This window comes from Hippopotamus amphibius, chromosome 9, assembly GCF_030028045.1.
Source record: "Hippopotamus amphibius kiboko isolate mHipAmp2 chromosome 9, mHipAmp2.hap2, whole genome shotgun sequence".
NCBI lineage: Eukaryota > Metazoa > Chordata > Mammalia > Artiodactyla > Hippopotamidae > Hippopotamus > Hippopotamus amphibius.
In genome coordinates this window covers 65,820,893-65,839,942 of record NC_080194.1, presented here as the reverse complement: position 1 = coordinate 65,839,942, position 19,050 = coordinate 65,820,893, and the positions used below count along the sequence as shown (strand labels likewise).

General features: G+C 39.3%; 1 protein-coding gene across 1 annotated transcript in view; it reads right to left on the bottom strand.

Annotated features, from left to right (window-relative positions):
* Window positions 1–19,050, bottom strand: part of DLG2 (discs large MAGUK scaffold protein 2) — a 1,973,535-nt gene that overhangs the window by 990,562 nt on the left and 963,923 nt on the right. Inside the window, exon 6 of the mRNA XM_057748299.1 lies at window positions 12,038–12,199. Within this exon, the coding sequence (XP_057604282.1) occupies window positions 12,038–12,199 (162 nt within the window). The remainder of the gene's footprint in view (window positions 1–12,037; window positions 12,200–19,050) is intronic.

Below are 19,050 nucleotides of genomic sequence, written 5' to 3'. Positions count from 1 at the left end.
CATCAAAAAGAAAAAACCCCGAGAGAGGCCCAACTCTAAGACTTTCTGTGTACACCTGAGCCACCAGCGCCCTCTGCAACAGGCACCTCCAAGCCTGACTGAAACAACAGTGCGCCACTGCTCACTCACTCCCAGGAGAAGGAGCCACTATTGTACCTTCTCCCTCCCCACACACCGAGGCTTACAGACGAACAATAAAGGAACCTCTGCTGGTCACAGAATAACGCAAAAAAAAAAAAAAAAAAAACCCAAGGCAAGGAGAAGGACACTTACAGCTGAGAAGCTAAGGACACAGAAATAGTAGTATCAATACCTATTGAACTGGTCCATTCTGGGATCAGTTCTGGATTTTTTTTTTTTTTCTTTCTCTCCCTCTCTTTTTTTTTTTTGATTTATTAAATACGATCTTAGCCCGAAGGGATCTACAAGTTTTTTACAACATAATTTTTTAAGGAGATTTTTTATTCTTTTTTTTTTTTTTTTTTTTGCCTTTTTATATACTTCTATATCTAGCTAAGTTTTTGGTAGTACGGACAAAATATCTTTCATACTTTCCTTTCATCCCTTTCTTTTATACACTTCTATTCCTTTCTTTTTCTTTGCATATTTCCAACCACATTACGCTCTTCTGTTCCCCTTTCTTCCAGCCATTTTAAGTGTATTTTTGTCTTTATCTTAGTTCTTAGTACAGTTGTCTAATTACATTCTGAGAATCTCCATTCTCTCTGGTGGTACTCTGGCTCTTTTCTATATTTGATCCTAGCTTACAAAATCTCCCTGGATTGATGTTTGTATGTGTAGGGTGTTATTTGTTGTTTGTTTGCTTTTGCTTTTGTCTCTGATTTGTTCTGTTTCAGTTGTCAATTTCTGCTGGGTTTCTCTTTGAATATCTGATAGCACACTGGGGTTCTGTCAGGTCTTTCTAGGGCCTTATGTCCTAACGGATTCAATAATTGTGTGTCTTATACATGTATGTGTTTCCTAGACTGAATATTCGTTTAATCCAATACTTGGACATTAGTCTGAGGCTTGGACAGTCGTCTATAAACACCTCTATCACCAGGACAAGCAACCCCAAAAGCTTGGACAACCATGAGGAAACAAAGAAACACCATGCAGGCAAAGGAGCAGGAAAAAAACCCACAAGACCAAATAAATGAGGAGGAAATAGGAAAAATGCCTGAAAAAGAATTTAGAGTAATGATAGTAAAAATGATACAAAATCTCGATAACAAAATAGAGAAAGTACAAGAAACAGTTCATAAGAACTCAGAAAAACAAACAGCAATGGATAACAAAATAACTGAAATTAAAAATACTCTAGATGCTCTAACCAGCAGAATGACTGAGGCAGAAGAACGAATAAGTGAGTTGGAAGACAGAATGGGAGAAATAAACGCCACAGAGCAGGAAAAAGAAAAAAAAATAAAAAGACTAGAAGACAGCCTCAGAGACCTCAGTGATAACCTTAAACGTACCAACATTCGAATTATAGGCATCCCAGAAGAAGAAGAAAACAAGAAAGGGTCTGAGAAAATCTTTGAAGAGGTTCTAGTGGAAAACTTCCCCAACATGGGAAAGGAAATAATTCACCAAGTCCAAGAAGCACAGAGAGTCCCATACAGAATAAACCCAAGGAGAAATACACCAAAACACCTATTAATCAAAGTAACGACAATTCAACACAAAGAAAAAATATTAAAAGCAGCAAGAGAAAAGCAACAAACAACATATAAGGGAAAACCCATCAGGATAACAGCTGACCTTTCTACAGAAACGCTGCAGGCCAGAAGGGAATGGCAGGATATACTGAAAGTCCTGAAAGAGAGAAACCTACAGCCAAGAATACTCTACCCAGCAAGAATCTCATTCAGATTTGAGGGAGAAATCAAAAGCTTTCCAGACAAGCAAAAGTTCAGAGAATTCAGCACCACCAAACCAGCCTTACAACAAGTGCTAAAGGAACTTCTCTAAGTAGGAAACACAAGAAAAGGAAAACACCTACAAATACAAACCCAAAACAATTCAGAAAATGGTAATTGGAACACACATGTCAATAATCACTTTAAATGTAAATGGATTAAATGCTCCAACCAAAAGACACAGACTGGCTGAATGGATCCAAAAACAAGACCCTTCTATATGCTGCCTACAAGAAACCCACTTCAGACCAAGGGATACATATAGACTGAAAGTGAAGGGATGGAAAAAGATATTCCATGCAAATGGAAGTCAAAAGAAAGCTGGAGTAGCAATACTCATATCAGACAAATTAGACTTTAAAGTAAAGACTATTAAAAGAGACAAGGAGGGGCACTACATAATGATCAAGGGATCCATCCAAGAAGAACATATCACAATGGTAAATATCTATGCCCCCAATATAGGAGCACCTCAATACATAAGGCAAAAGCTAACAGCTATAAAAGGGGACATCGACAGTAACACAATAATAGTGGGAGACGTGAACACCCCACTTACATCAATGGACAGATCATCCAAACAGAAAATCAATAAAGACACACAAGCTTTAAATGACACATTAGACCATCTCGACTTAATTGATATTTATAGGACATTCCATCCAAAAACGACAGACTACACTTTCTTCTCAAGTGCACAGGGAACATTTTCCAGGATAGATCACATCTTGGGTCACAAATCAAACCTCAGCAAATTCAAGAAAATTGAAATCATATCAAGCATCTTCTCAGACCACAATGCCATGAGACTAGATATCAATTACAGGAAAAAAACTGCAAAAAAGACAAACACATGGAGGCTAAACAATTCACTCTTAAACAACCAAGGAATCACCACAGAAATCAAAGAGGAAATCAAAAAATATCTAGAAACAAATGACAACGAAAACACAACAACCCAAAACCTATGGGATGCAGCAAAAGCAGTTCTAAGAGGGAAGTTTATAGCAATACAGTCCTACCTTAAGAAACAAGAAAATGATCGAGTAAACAACCTAACCTTACACCTCAAACAACTAGAGAAAGAAGAACAAAGAAACCCCAAAGTGAGCAGAAGGAAAGAAATCATAAAGATCAGAGCAGAAATAAATGAAAAAGAAAGGAAAGAAACCATAAGAAAAATAAATGAAACTAAAAGCTGGTTCTTTGAGAAGATTAACAAAATTGATAAACCATTAGCCAGACTCATCAAGAAAAAAAGGGAGAAGATGCAAATCAACAGAATTAGAAATGAAAAAGGAGAAGTCACAATGGACACCTCAGAAATACAAAACATCATGAGAAACTACTACAAGCAACTATATGCCAATCAATTGGATAACCTGGAAGAAATGGATACATTCTTAGAAAAATACAATCTTCCAAGACTCAACCAGGAAGAAATAGAAACCATGAACAGACCAATCACAAGTACAGAAATTGAGGCAGTGATTAAAAATCTCCCAACACACAAAAGCCCAGGACCAGATGGATTCACAGGCGAATTCTACAAACGTTTCGAGAAGAGTTAACACCTATCCTTCTCAAACTCTTCCAAAATATTGTAGAAGGTGGAGCACTCCCAAACTCATTCTACGAGGCTACCATCACCCTGATACCAAAACCAGGCAAAGATGTCACAAAAAAAGAAAACTACAGACCAATATCACTGATGAATATAGATGCAAAAATCCTCAACAAAATACTAGCTAACAGACTGCAACAGCACATTAAAAAAATCATACACCACGATCAAGTGGGGTTTATCCCTGGGATGCAAGGATTCTTCAATATACGCAAATCAATCAACGTGATACATCATATCAACAAACTGAAGGATAAAAACCATATGATCATTTCAATAGATGCAGAAAAAGCTTTTGACAAAGTTCAACATCCATTTATGATCAAAGCTCTCCAGAAAATGGGCATAGAAGGAAATTACCTCAACATAATAAAAGCCATATATGACAAACCAAAAGCCAACATTGTTCTCAATGGAGAAAAACTGGAAGAATTCCCTCCAAGAACAGGAACAAGACAAGGGTGTCCACTCTCACCACTGTTATTCAACATAGTTTTGGAAGTGTTAGCCACAGCAATCAGAGAAGAAAAAGAAATTAAAGGAATCCAAATTGGAAAAGAAGAAGTAAAATTGTCACTCTTTGCAGATGACATGATATTATATATAGAAAACCCTAAAGACTCTACCAGAAAACTGCTAGCACTCATTGATGAGTTTAGTAAAGTAGCAGGATACAAAATTAATGCACAGAAATCTCTTGCATTCCTATACACTAACAACGGAAGAGCACAAAGAGAAATTAAGGAAACTCTCCCATTCACCATTGCAACCAAAAGAATCAAATACCTAGGAATAAACCTGCCTAAGGAGGCAAAAGATCTGTATGCAGAAAACTTTAAGACATTGATGAAAGAAATCAAAGATGACACAAACAGATGGAGGGACATACCATGTTCCTGGATTGGAAGAATCAACATCGTGAAAATGACTGTACTACCCAAAGCAATTTACAGATTCAATGCAATCCCGATCAAATTACCAATGGCATTTTTCACAGAACTAGAGCAAGAAATCTTACGATTTGTATGGAAACGCAAAAGACCCCGAATAGCCAAAGCAATCTTGAGAAGGAAAAATGGAGTTGGTGGAATCAGGCTGCCTGACTTCAAACTATACTACAAGGCCATAGTGATCAAGACAGTATGGTACTGGCACAAAAATAGAAAGGAAGATCAATGGAATAGAATAGAGAACTCAGAAGTAAGCCCAAACACATATGGGCACCTTATCTTTGACAAAGGAGGCACGAGTATACAATGGAAAAAAGACAGCCTCTTCAATAAGTGGTGCGGGGAAAATTAGACAGCTACATGTAAAAGAATGAAATTAGAACACTTCCTAACACCATACACAAAAATAAACTCCAAATGGATTAAAGACCTACATGTAAGGCCAGACACTATAAAACTCCTAGAGGAAAACATAGGCAGAACACTCTTTGACATACATCAAAGCAACATCCTTTTTGACCCACCTCCTAGAATCATGGAAATAAAATCAAGAATAAACGAATGGGACCTCATGAAACTTAAAAGCTTTTGCACAGCAAAAGAAACCATACACAAGACTAAAAGGCAACCCTCAGAATGGGAAAAAATAATTGCCTATGAAACAACGGACAAAGGATTAACCTCCAAAATATACAAGCAGCTCATGCAGCTTCATACCAAAAAAGAAAATAACCCAATCCACAAATGGGCAGAAGACCTAAATAGACATTTCTCCAAAGAAGACATACAGATGGCCAACAAACACATGAAAAGATGCTCAACATCACTCATCATCAGAGAAATGCAAGTCAAAGCCACAATGAGGTATCACCTCACACCAATCAGAATGGCCATCATCACAAAGTCTGGAAACAACAAATGTTGGAGACGGTGTGGAGAAAAGGGAACTCTCCTGCACTGTTGGTGGGACTGTAAGTTGGTACAGCCACTATGGAAAACAATTTGGAGGTTCCTTCAAAAACTACAAATAGAACTACCATATGATCCAGTCATCCCACTCCTGGGCATATACCCAAAGAAAACCATAATCCCAAAAGAAACTTGTACCATAATGTTTATTGCAGCACTCTTTACAATAGCCAGGACATGGAAGCAACCTAAATGCCCATCAACAAATGAATGGATACAGAAGATGTGGCATATATATACAATGGAATATTACTCAGCTATAAAAAGGGATGAGATGGAGCTATATGTCATGAGGTGGATAGAACTACAATCTGTCATACATAGTGAAGTAAGTCAGAAAGAGAAGGACAAATATTGTATGCTAACTCACATATACGGAATCTAAAAATGGTACTGATGAACTCAGTGACAAGAATAAGGATGCAGATACAGAGAATGGACTGGAGAACTCGAGGTATGGGAGGGGGCGGGGGGTGAAGGGGAAACTGAGAAGAAGCGAGAGAGTAGCACAGACATATATATACTACCAACTGTAAAATAGTCAGTGGGAAGTTGTTGTATAACAAAGGGAGTCCAACTCAAGGATGGAAGATGCCTTAGAGGACTGGGGCAGGGAGGGTGGGGGGGACTCGAGGGGGGAGCGTCAAGGAAGGGAGGGAATATGGGGATATGTGTATAAAAACAGTTGATTGAACGTGGTGTACCCCCAAAAAAATTTAAAAATAAATAAATAAATTAAAAAAAACAAAACAAAAAAAAAACAAAAAAAAACAACTGGTTGGATTTCTGGCCCAACAAATATCATGTTAATGTGAAACAGAGCATAGAGATTAGCTTTCCATTTATTGATCAATGTTTGAATGTGTAACTTCTACATTGCTCATTTCTGAAAATAAGATAGTTTATAAAATTAAACACATATAGAATGAACATTTTAAAAGATGAATAACCAAACAAAAATGACAAACATAGATCTTGCCAGATCCTGGGAAGGAGAAGCGTGAGGGTTGTGGTGTGGACGTACCTGGGTTCTCCATACCTAGTGTAAGGACTGTATCTCAATGCAGAAGACGCTCCAATTGCTCAAAGCAAAGTGTGTCTCTCTTGCTGAGAAACAAATTCTAACAATCTCCAGGGATTCTCCAAAAGGGAACTAGCCCCCAAATAACTAGTTTTTCTCATGGGAGAGGAACATAGTCCCTTGGGAGTTTACTACTGGGTGAACTGAAATATTTTAAAGATAGAACCTATTTTCCCTCTATTTCCTCATCACATTTCCATCTATCACCACTGTTCACGGTTCTCATTTAGGAAATTAAATTTCTTACCCATTCGCTTATATTTTATATTTGCTTAACTTTAAAGAATAAGGTTATATATAAAAAAAAAAGGACCTTCAAATTTTGCACACCTAGAGCCAAGGAAAGAAAATTTCACCCTAAGATCTCTTTAAAAATGGTAGAACAGTTTAGAGGAAGGTAATATAGCACAGGAGCGATAAAGAATACAGATTTTGTATCCGGAAAGAACTGAGACACAAATACTGGCATTCCTATTCACTAGTTCTATGGTTGAAGGGAACTATTTAATTTAAAAATGAGGTATAGTGTCTCACAGAGGTCAAATGAAATAAATAAAATAAATGATTTTAAGGTATTTGTCATGGTAGCAGGTTGATGATAATAACAAGATCAAAAACAACATTTGGTTGTGCTTATGATGTGCCAGACACTTACTAAGCAGTTTACACGTATTACTTTATTTAATTAGTATAAAAATCCTATGAGAGAAATATTGTTACCTTCATTTTACAGATGAAGAACCTGAGATAGAGAGCTAACAGATACTCAGTAAAGAGTACTCTGCTAGATGTTTGCGGTTTCACAGTATCTAAGATTCAGGAATTTGAATTCCTATTGCAGAGTAAGAATAAGTCATACATAATTAAAACTCAGGTTCCCTAGGAGAGTGACACGCATATATAAAATTGTTTTACTGCCCTTTGTTTCCCCATCACCTATTATAATACACCTAGTAGATACTCAATTAATATTTAATTTATTAATTAATGTTTATTGAATTGATCTCAACTAAAAGAAAATGCTCATGCTTTATCATAGGCCAATTTCTCTTATGGAAGATTCTAAGGTAGCATCTGAAGAGAAAGCATCCCCATCTGGAGGCAAGGAAAACAAATTCCCTGGAATTCACCGCTAAATTGCATTTCTTCTTCCAACCCCATACTTCACACTTGCCATGGCATTCTAATGAAAACAGGCTAAGCAAGCCCATCTATCAGGCAGGCAGCGGTGTGCTCCAAAGGCAGATGAATCTTAGAACTATGGTTTCAAGTGCTACGCGGTGATGGAAGAAACGATTGTCAAACCTGCAACAGTGAGATTGCTCAGCTAATGGTTCAGAGCCTGCTGAATGCGGTATTTAAACTGTCCTCCAGCAGTCTCACACTGTATTCCAGCATGCCGCATGTAAATTCCTAATTAATACTAGAGAACCCCCATTGTCTTCTAAGTAGGATTCAGGGGGCGCTATCTGATTGTATGTTTTGCCTCCTCACTCTTTCCCCTTTTAATGCTTGACCCAAGAGCACCAGACAGATCAAAGAAGCAACAAGGTTGAAAATATGCCAGGTCTAATGGAGAATTTGTACCCTATTAGCATTTCTATGACTCTAATAGGCTTCCTCTATGAGAAAATAACACATTAGATTTTAATCACGGCAGGTTTTCCAAACACTTGAACTGTGATAATATAATAACCTCTTAAAAACTTGATTAGGAAATGTGTCCTGTTGCTATAAAAATACATGTGCTTGAGCCTGATACTGCAGTGCTGTGCTGGGGCCAACTCGTCCTGTCTCACAAGAGCCCCATGTGCCCATCTTTGCAAAAACATTCAGTAGCTTCAGATTTATAGCCTGAAATCAGCCATGATGGGAGTGTTTACACCATGAAATTGGCAAACTCAACACATCGGGGTGTTTTCTGGAAAAATGGTGCACATTTATCTCTATCACTGCTGCTGATAGAAGAAAGGTACACAGTCTCCTCATTAAAACAATCTAATAGTGTATCTCGTTCAGCACAAACAGCATCTCTAGAGGGTCATGAGGGAAAAGTCCTGGCCCCCAAAAAGCGACGTCACAGGTTGGTTGCAGAAGTCCTGGATGAGCTCACCTTTCCATTTTCTTCACAATACATTGGGGGATCACACCACTGCGCTGGTGATTCCAAAAAGGAAGGAAAGCCTACTCTAACCTTGATGTTTCATATCAGAGATTTATTATTCATAGGTGGCTACTTTTAAAACAGATGTAAGAAACCTTCAATAAAAGACACCACTACAGTAAAAGCATAAAAACCAGAAATTTTTTCAAAGAACATAGTAAGAAATAAGATAGAAGGGAGCAATAGAAACAGAAAACCTAAGCTAAGGAAAAACTACCAAAGTGGAAGACATTTAACTCTGAGATTCCTGGAATCAAGGGACAAAGGGGAGATAGGAAAGATTCCTTTATATCTGAGATATGATCTACAGAAAAAGCAAAATTTCCTTTAATTCTAATAGACATTTTCCAAATGAGGCATGAAGTAGCATAACACATGGTGTAATCACCCAAACTATAGATGTTCAGATAATTATATTACCAAATATATGCTGAAACTTTAATATACAAAATGAAGATCTGATAGTGCTTTTATTATTTTGTTCCTATTTTTTACTGTTGCTAGGCTAGCTTTAGACTAGCCTCCATTATCCTTCTCAGCTTAAAGCCACTGGCAGCGACGCTCTAGAGCTGATTAAAAAAGGAAGTGGTAGGAAGGGCGGAGAGACAAGTCGGGAGGACAAAAAGGAAGGGAGGCTTCATGGAGGTTGTTGCGGGGATTCTTTCACCCAGTTAGAAAGAAAAACATCTGAAGTGTAAATACTCTCTGTGCAGTCCAGTCTCCCAGCTCCGCCCTTTCTCAGTTTACACTGGTCAGCACAGATTAAAGATGAGTAACTGCTTGGGGCTTCCTAGGTGGCGCAGTGGTTAAGAATCCGCCTGCCAATGCAGAGGTCACGGGTTCGATCCCAGCTCCAGGAAGATCCCACATGCCGCGGAGCAACTAAGCCCGTGTGCCCAAAGAAAAAAAAAAAAAAAAAAAAGATGAGTAACTGCTTGCAAAGATGAAAGGTCCTTAAAGCAGGAAGGTATTCATCTGACCACAGAACAGAATCATTGATTCCTACAATCAGACTGGACCTTAGAGACAATTTTGTGTGCCCTCCTGCTGAAGAAGGAGCCCTTTCCCCAATACTGCTGCCATGTCATCATCCAAGCCTGGAAGATTTCTAGGGACAGGGAATTCCTGCTTCACAAAGTAGTACTTTTGGGGGGTCGTTCTGTCAGAAGTTGTGGTCTTATAATGATCCCAAGTATACGTTCCTGTTAATTACGCACAGGGTTTCTGCTTCTGACCACCAATACCCAGTCCTAAGTATAAGACAGCCCTAAGTATAAGAAGGTAAATCCCTGTCCTCCAGCCTTTAACCTACTCTTCTCCTGGCTAAACACATCTGTTTCTGTCCAATGATTTCCAAAGAGACTCTGGGAAGAATGGAACAAGGAATTCCAGCGGCAAAATATTTACTGAAATTTGACACTTAGCCTAATATCCTAATTAACTTGTGATAACTAGAACTAGTTTATTTGAGAATGCAGTTTTAGGATGCCAGGGTATTTAAAATGTACCGAATTTTGGAACTATGAGTCAAAAAATATCTGCACTCCAGTTATATTAAAACTTCTGTTGGCTGCACTGTCTTATCAGTGCTTGCCCTTCAAGGCAACTGTCTCTCCAGTCACTGCTGTGCAGGTGTGAACATGTTAAATCAATTCATTTTTAACTGCAGTGCAAGCAAAAATGGATGCCCCACTTGTGATGTGCAGGAAAGAAAAGCAGCGTGCAGTGATTCCTTTTTTGTGGCCTGAGGGTGTACCTGGTGCTGGTGTTTATCGAAGACTGTGCGCAGTATGGAGAAAGTGTTTTGTCATGAAGAAGTGTGTATGAGTGGATAGAGAAGTTCAAGGAAGGTCACACAAGTGTTAGCCATCAAGAAGGAGCTGGACACCCGTCTACGTCCATGGCTGATGACAACATTGAGCGTACACGTGAAATGATTTTGTCAAACAGAGGAGTGACAGTGGATTATGTGGCAAATCATTTGCAAGTCAGCCATGGCTCTGCCTATGAAATAATCCACGACAGACTTAGGTTTTGAAAAGTTTGTGCTGAAGCCTAAACTTCAGATCAAATGCAGAGGACTGCTCTCTAAGGGTGACGTTGTGATCTTGCATGACAATGCACGTCTACACACTTCTGCCCACACTGTAGACACTCTAAAAAAACTTCATTTTGGGGTGTTAAAACACCCTCCTTATACTCCTGCTCTTTCTCCATCAGACTTTCACCTGTTTGGTCCCCTGAAAGCAGCCCTATGAGGACAAAGATTCACTTCTGATGAAGAAGTGAAGACAGTGGTGCATTTGTCACTCACAGCTCAGCCTAAAACATTTTTTAATGAGGGAATATGAAACCTTGTTGTCAGATGGCCAAAGTGTATTGAAAAGCAAGGAGATTACATCAAAAAGATGTATTTGTCTTTTCTAAAAGTTAATGAAAATAAAGTCTACAGCCAGAGTGCGGATAATTTTTGACTCACCCTTGTATATTAAATATAATTTAGCCTTTCTTTGATGTTTTGAAGGTATAATAAGATTCCAGAAGGCATCAAGGCAACCTTCATAGCTACATTTTTTATTGCTATATGAAAGTGCTAGTGAAGTGAATGTTGTAGTTAATGAAATAAAAGAAAAAAGTTTTTAGCAACCTCAAGGGATTAATTGTTAGTTTTATAAGCTTTTATCCAAGACACAAAATCCCATAGAATCAGCAAAGCAAAAGACAAAGTAAACTGCAACCAAGGTAGACAGAAAATCCTTATTCTTATTTGATTGTCCCTTCTTGTCAAAATAGCATTTATCAAGAAATTGTTTTAAATTAAAGGAAAAGGTAGAAAGCTTTAGAAAAGTATGACACCAAATAGAAAGAAATATGATATAAAATTGGTTGATGAACCAATTCATGTATTTTCCTTTTTTGTCTACAGGGTAAGGCAATTACTAGGTGTCATCATGTTATATGTACTTCCTTTGTTTTATCTGGAGCCAAGAATAGAGATGGAGAGACAGCATTTGAACAAAACCTTGATGTCCTCCTGGGTTTTGTATATACATGGTCAGCTTATTTTCCCTTTTAGTTTTTCACTGTTTGCTCTTTCCTTAGCCCATTCTCAGTAGCTAAAAGGATTTTCCAGACATTTAAACAAATAACTTTAAGAAGAACTGCCTGTGTCAGGAATTCCAGGTAAACCTCCAAACCATAGAAAGACCCTTTGGCAACCATGTCCCACTGTAGTGTTTTAAAAGAGCCTCACTTAAGGCCAGCAAACATCTCCCTTAGCAATGCAAATCAATCACTGCTGCGAGCTTTAAGAGGAAAAGAACTGACCTTCAGAGGAGAGATGTGAGACTGCAAGACGTATCCATGGACATTTTCTATTTGCGACAGGTTCTTTTCCGATACGTGCACAAGTTCAGGGCCTCTTACTTCGTGCGTCAGTCGAGGTAAGGAATGATCATGTGGAGCGTCCTCATCTTGATAGCGATACTTCTAGGAGCAAAGACAAGAAAGAAAAAAGCATTGGCATTTGCAAAGGGTACAGTTCTGAACTTCACATTCTCATTTCATTTATAGGACACTGTGTGTACCTAGTGCTGACATCACCAAACAGGCTTTGCTGCAGTCTCTTTTGGTGGTCACCATTAACCAGGTCAGGGGCAAGCAACACTGAACCAACCATCAATACTAACCAATTTCACCTGATAATGCACTATCTCTGTTTATAAAATACAGAATGATGACAACAAGTAAGACTGAGACTATTTACCTAAGCAGGTGAGGCGGTAACCCTCCAGATGACCAGAGTAGCTAAATATGTGCTAAAAATTCTAGGTCAAGGATGGAAAAGAAAAAATTACTAAGCAAGAAGACAGAATTCTGATACAACCATTCAGGAAACCTAATTTTGATTCAGAATATGTGAAAGCCTTAAGTTCTCAAGGAAATAAGGGAAAATTTTTGCCACCTACACTATTTGCATTGGCCTCAAAAGGAAGACAATCTTTTCTTCCTTTCACATCCAAGAAGGAGGTGTATGGATTTGGGTTAGTTGGCCCTTTAAAAGGTTTCTTTTAAAGACCTTAAAAATCAAGGCAAAGGATCTGCCTATATTATATTGAAATGATTCCCTGAGGGGAAAGAGATAATACTTCCTTCTCTCTTGGTCCCTTTCCCTCTCTGTCATCTTCATTCTATAGGCCTGTAATAGTAAGAGCATCCTCTGGTAAAGACCATTCTTTGAGCCTTTTCCAATCAGACCTAAGGAAGCTGGCAGAGAGGGAAAAGCGACAGGACAAGGCATGGTCTGTGGAAGGGTAGACAGGGCTAGGGGTCAATCTCCATCTTCAACCTTGGCCTGGGTTTCCCACTTTTCTGTCTCTCTTTGCTTCTCACCCCTTTTCCTTCACACCTGTCCCATTAGAGTCTCATTGTTTCAAGGCTATTGGTCTGCTTGGGAAAGAAAAAAAAGGGAACACTATACCCTACCCCCCACCCAGCTGAATAAAACGTGAGTTTGCCTTGCTTTGTTTTTGTTCCCTGTGAATGGCACAGGGGTATTAGAGGCAGAGGTCCAAACATTGTCATAACACAACAGACTTACCTGTGATGTCTAACCTCTTCCCAGTAACCCTTTATTATCATCACCAACAGTTATTTTAATCACATCAGGTTACTAACAACCACATCTTCTTACAAAATCATGCCTATGTTTCTTTCATTTTTAGGTGAAAATTATGATTTCTTGGACATTAGCTCTCTGTCTGACTCATAAACTGACAGTACCAAGAAGAACCACCCAGGGTTGGCAATTCAATCTGTTGTCCATTCTTACTCAGAAGTTATCATTACTTGTATTTTCCAGAGAGGCTTTCTACAATGTTCCAAGCTTAATATTAGTTTCAAAACAAAAATTATAGCTAACAATATCTTGACTGCAGTTCGCAAAGGACTCTCATCTATTTCTTCCACTGCAACTCTTCTTATCTATGATGCTCCATTTTACTTACGAGAAAACTAACATGTAGAGAGGTTAAGAGACTTGTCCAGGGTCCCCTAACTAGTGGTCATTAGAGCTGGGATCCTGTCCAGATAATTTGAATTTGAATCCTCTTTCTACTCTCATCATCTCCTCCTCCATTCACATAAAGAGATGAAGCCCGAGCCTGATAACAGAATCGGCAGCTTGGTAAAAAACACTTCGAGGAGAACACCCAGCAAAATAAAGTTAGAACATTTCTGTGAATTACAAAACACCGTGCTTCTGTTTTCCTAACTCTGTGAATAGTTTGGGAAGGTAATCTGCCTCAGACACATGGATCAAGTTTAACACTCATTCTTGATCAGTTACGTGCTGTTCACTGGAAGTGGAATAATGTCATGCATATGCCCATTTTAGTGTCTCTGGCTTTCAGCCCATCTGCCCTCCACATCTCCTCCCCCTCTTCAATTCTCTCAGGGAGGTGCTACCATCTATGCGATCACCCGAGCCAGAAAAGTGGGCGTCAGTGAGACTCCATCCACTCTTTCAACCCCTACCATCTGCCAATTTAATAAATCACGGAGTCTGCCTAATTTATATCTTAAATAGTTCTTGAGTCTACTCAGGCCTCATCCCCCACCACCTGCACTAACTACTGCCCACGTTCAGGTTTTCAGCTCTCAGCTGGACCACAGCTACAGCCTCTGGACTGGTTAGGCTGCTGCTGAGGCTGCCCCTTTCCCATCCATCCTGGACAATACACCAGGGAGCTGGCTTTCTGAATCTCAAACTGACAGAGTCCTTCTCTTTAAGACCCTTCAGTGGCTCCCATTGCCCACCTGACAGAGCGTAAGCTTCCTGACCCTGCCATAAGCCACCCCCCACCACCACTACATGAGCTAAGTCCCCACTACTTCCGAACTCTTTTATCTCACCACTCTTACCTTAGGATTATGGAATACGTATAAACAAATCATTTTTCCAGTTTTTTAAAGATTTTTTAAAAAATGTTGTTACATACACATAGCATAAAATTTACCATCTGAACCATTTTTAAGTGTACAGTTCTATAATATTAAGTATATTCACACTGACGTGTAACCAATCTTCAGAATCTTTTCATGTTGCAAAACTGAAACTCTATACCCATTAAACAACTGCCCATTTTTCCCTCCTCCAGCCCCTCCACCGTTCTCCTTTTATTTCTATGAATTTGACTATACTAGATACCTTATGTGACTGGAATCATGCAGTATTTGCTTCTCATGACTGGCTTATTTCATAATGCTTTCAAGATTCCTCCATATTATAGCATGTGAAAGGATTTCCTTCTTTTTAAGGCTGAATAATATCCCATTTTATGTATAGACCACATTTTGCTTATTCATTCACCTGTAGAAGGGCAGCTGGTTGCTTCTGCGTCTTGACTATTGTGGATAACACTGCTTGGAACATGCGTGTACAAAAATGTCTTTGGAACTATGCTTTCAATTCTTTTGGAGAGATACCCAGAAGTGGAATTGCTGGATCATATGGTAATTCCATTTTTAGTTGTTTGAGGAATTTTTAAGCTTTTTAAAATGTAACATATGTAAAACCATATTCATGTCACTCTTAACAGTCAGGAAACGCTTGTGTTCTAAAACATAAAGATCCAAGAGCACCAAAAGTAAAATTTTGCAAAGTTAAAATGCTTACTGAAGCTCCTCAAAGATTCCTGCATTAGGATTCAGGTGGTTTAGAGAAAGAGTTCATTCATAAAAATATACATCTCACTAAAGTGTTTGGAGGAATAACTACCAGGACACAGGTAATAAGTGTAGTTAAACTTATGTGGTATCACAGACAACTTATTTAAATTAATTACTTTAAGAAAATTAAGACCTATTTTGAAGACCGATAGAGGCTTAAATTAGACTGTAAAATTAATCTTGATACTCAATTAATGTTTATTAGTAAACGCTGTCTTAACATTCATTGATCCTCTGGCCTCAACTTTGACATTACCTTTCCTGGGACGCTTTCGTGAACTACAAATCTGAGGTTTTGCGGGTGTTCCCATAGTTCCCTATACTCCTCAAATCACAACTTTTATCATGCTATACAATTGTGTATATTCTGAGTTTTTACATTGAGAGAACTAGGATCATTCAGGTATGTTTATCCTCATATCTCCAGTCCTTAGCCAAGTGTCTGGCACATATACCTCAATAACTATTTGTTGAATATAGTTATGAACAACAATTGAACCTACAGATGAAAGGGGATAACTTGCTCAAGCTACAACGTAATTTTGGCTGTTGGATGCAACCTCTTTCACTACAAAACATTATGAACTCAGGTTTAGGCCAACAAAGACAATCACATCATTGGCTTGACACAATCTTAAAGGACATCAGATTCTTAAGTGTTATGTAATTTCTCTCTACCTCATTCCTTTTAGTGAGATATGCTAAGAATACAGACTGAATGCGAACCAATTCTTGACCTTGAGAAGGTCATAAATTATTATGTGAGTTCTACACACATTCAGCTCAGTCACAATACATAGTGATAACACCTATTAAGTATAATCTGAATTTTGTGGGAGCAAGAAATGGGTCATCACCAATTCTGTCTGAGGCGTCCCAGTTTGAAACAGGACCTAGAACAATAATAGAAAGAGCTAAGGGATACTCTAAGCAAAGGCAACCACATGTGCAGAGGAGATAAGTGATAAGAGGGGCCGATGTTCTGAGGGACTAGGGAGATCTTGAAGTAGATTATAGCCGATGCTATTGCCCCCACCCAAACCCATGGAAATCCCTTCATGCATTCAAGGCCCACGTCTGCATATTTCACAGAAAGATTGCCCTTGCATGAGTGAAGACTCCTCACTTAGATGTGTCTGGGAGTTATACTAAAAACCCCAACTCCCACACCTCAAAGTGAAAACAAACTGCTACGCAAGGTACACTCCAAAGCACCTGATGGAATCAGTCTGAAGCGAGACTGCCCCTGGCAGTCTTGCAGAACTCCTTGGCACTTTCCCCACTCCTTTAAGGGCCTCTCCTGGGAGCTGCCTTCCAGAAGTCATATGTACACCACTCCCCATTTTAGGTCTGCTTCTGGTGAACTGATGTAAGAATGGGATGTGACGTGGACTATGGCAGGACCCAACCCTGAAAGGCAGACTGCTATCCATTGCAGGCAATAGGGACCATCCAAGAGACCTAAAGAGTACTTTTCCTGGTACCAGCCAGGTATTCTTCCTCCTTTATTTTTCCAGTTTTCTCCAAGAGATGACTAAGCAAAAGATGACAAGAACCAGTGAGAAGTACCACATTTAACTCAAACATGAGCCTCCAGAGGAATCGCCCTGATATCCTTTACTGGAATCGCTCTGCTTGGATTCAACTTTGGCTGGACCAAATATGATTTTTTTTTAATACTAAGATTACTATTAATATTAACACTATTAACAGAAATACTAATCCTAACATGCATGGTAATATTAAAACCAGTAATAATAGCAGTTAATGTGCCTGGAACTATGCTAACTGCTTTATACACATCATCACATCTGAGAGATAGGCGTTATCATTCTCCTCACCCGAAGCTTGGTTCGTTAGACATTTTTTCCAAGATTATGTATCTGGTGACAAATCAGGATTCAAACACAAGCTTGACCCTTGAGCTACAGCACTGAAATATTCTTCTAAAATAATTAGGACTTAAAGATCCTAAGAGACTAACTTTATCTTCAGGAAATATAATTCTTAGGAAATCTTCAAGAGTCATCTAACAAGGGAGATTAAACAACTCTGCAGAGGTCATACCCTGATTTAAGAATCAGTTCCAGTGTTCTGGGCAATTCTGAGTCCTCTCCCATTCCAGGGCTTGTCTCTTAGGTACTGATGCCATACTGGGCACATCTGAGGGTTTCCATGTTGCCTGTAACAGAGGGCCATTGAGGAAGCCCCTGGTTTTGAAATCTGTGCCTTCTTCTTTCCCTCTCCTCAGCTCCATCCATTGGAGGGGACTCCAGAACAAAAGAAATTTTGTAAACAGATGATATTTTCTCTCCCAGTTCTCACAGGAATGAGGCAGATGTGCTCAGGACAGGGAAGACTGATTATTATTCATGTCCCCTGTCATGGCTCATTTTGTCCCTGACTCCTAGAATCCTACCCCCTTCCCCCTTCTGCAGTTTAACTTCCACCCCTGGACTCCTTCATCAGGTAAACTTTTTCAGGTCCTTGATAATCAGACTGGGTGTCCTTACCTCTTGGAACATTCTCTGACCGCTACGGTTAAAAGGATGTCCTTTTTATGCTCCCAGAATGTTCTGCATGGACTCCTGTTATTGAACCACAACACTATACCTCAATGACCTGTCTGTGTGCCTATCTCTCCTACCAGCCCATGAGAGCCTCTGAGCGGAGGTGGAGTCATATTCATCTCCATCTCCAGTGCCCCATAGTAAGACACATAGTAAGAGACCAATGAATGTGACTTTAACTGAACTAAACTTAAATCGTCTGAGCAATAATATGATAAACCTGATCAAAAAGCCCTCCTAGCTCAACCTGCAAGTGATCATACTGGCACTGCTTTTCTACCACAGGGCCGCCAAGTGGGTGGCCAAAGGCTGGGATATTCCACCAGATTCTGCTCACCACATTCTATTCGTGCCTGTGTGAGTCAGAACCACCCTAAGTTGCCCAGGATTCGAACGCAGGTGCCTACATGCATCTGATCCATCACTGGAGGTTCTGCACAGTGTGGAAGACGGTGCTGCACCACAGGCACAGTGTATGATAGCTGAGGGAGAAATCACAAATCTTTCAAGACCTCATAAATAAAAACCTGAGTCTCTCTCTGTTTCTGCATAAAAAGTGCTCTGCTTCCCCCTTGCAGCAGGAGTTGGCACTGTTCTGATGAGAGAGACAGAGAAACCAATCAAACTCTGCAAGAACCAGAATATGTTTGTGTGCTCTCGAAAGGCAAGTAATATTATAAAGCCTAACAGTTAGTGAATGCTGTCCACTTTTCTAAGAGTGTTATAGAAAGTATCCCATTTAAGACTTGCAGCAACACTATAAAGCAGGTTCAAAATTAAGAAAGGATTACAGTTTCTTACACAAAGCCTGACATTTAGGAAACGCTAAAAACCTCTCGGTTCCTCAGCTTCTGTTAATATATCCACAAATAGCATCCTCTGTGTCCAGTCTTCTAGCCCCTCTGCAGTCTAAGTCCTCTGAGGCCAGAAACCCCTGCCATCTATCTTTGTCTCCTGCAGTGTCAGGCCAGAACAACGGCCACATGGAGTGTGTCCGATAGAGCCAGCTGACAATGCTGCTGCTGGAAGGACGTCTCTAAG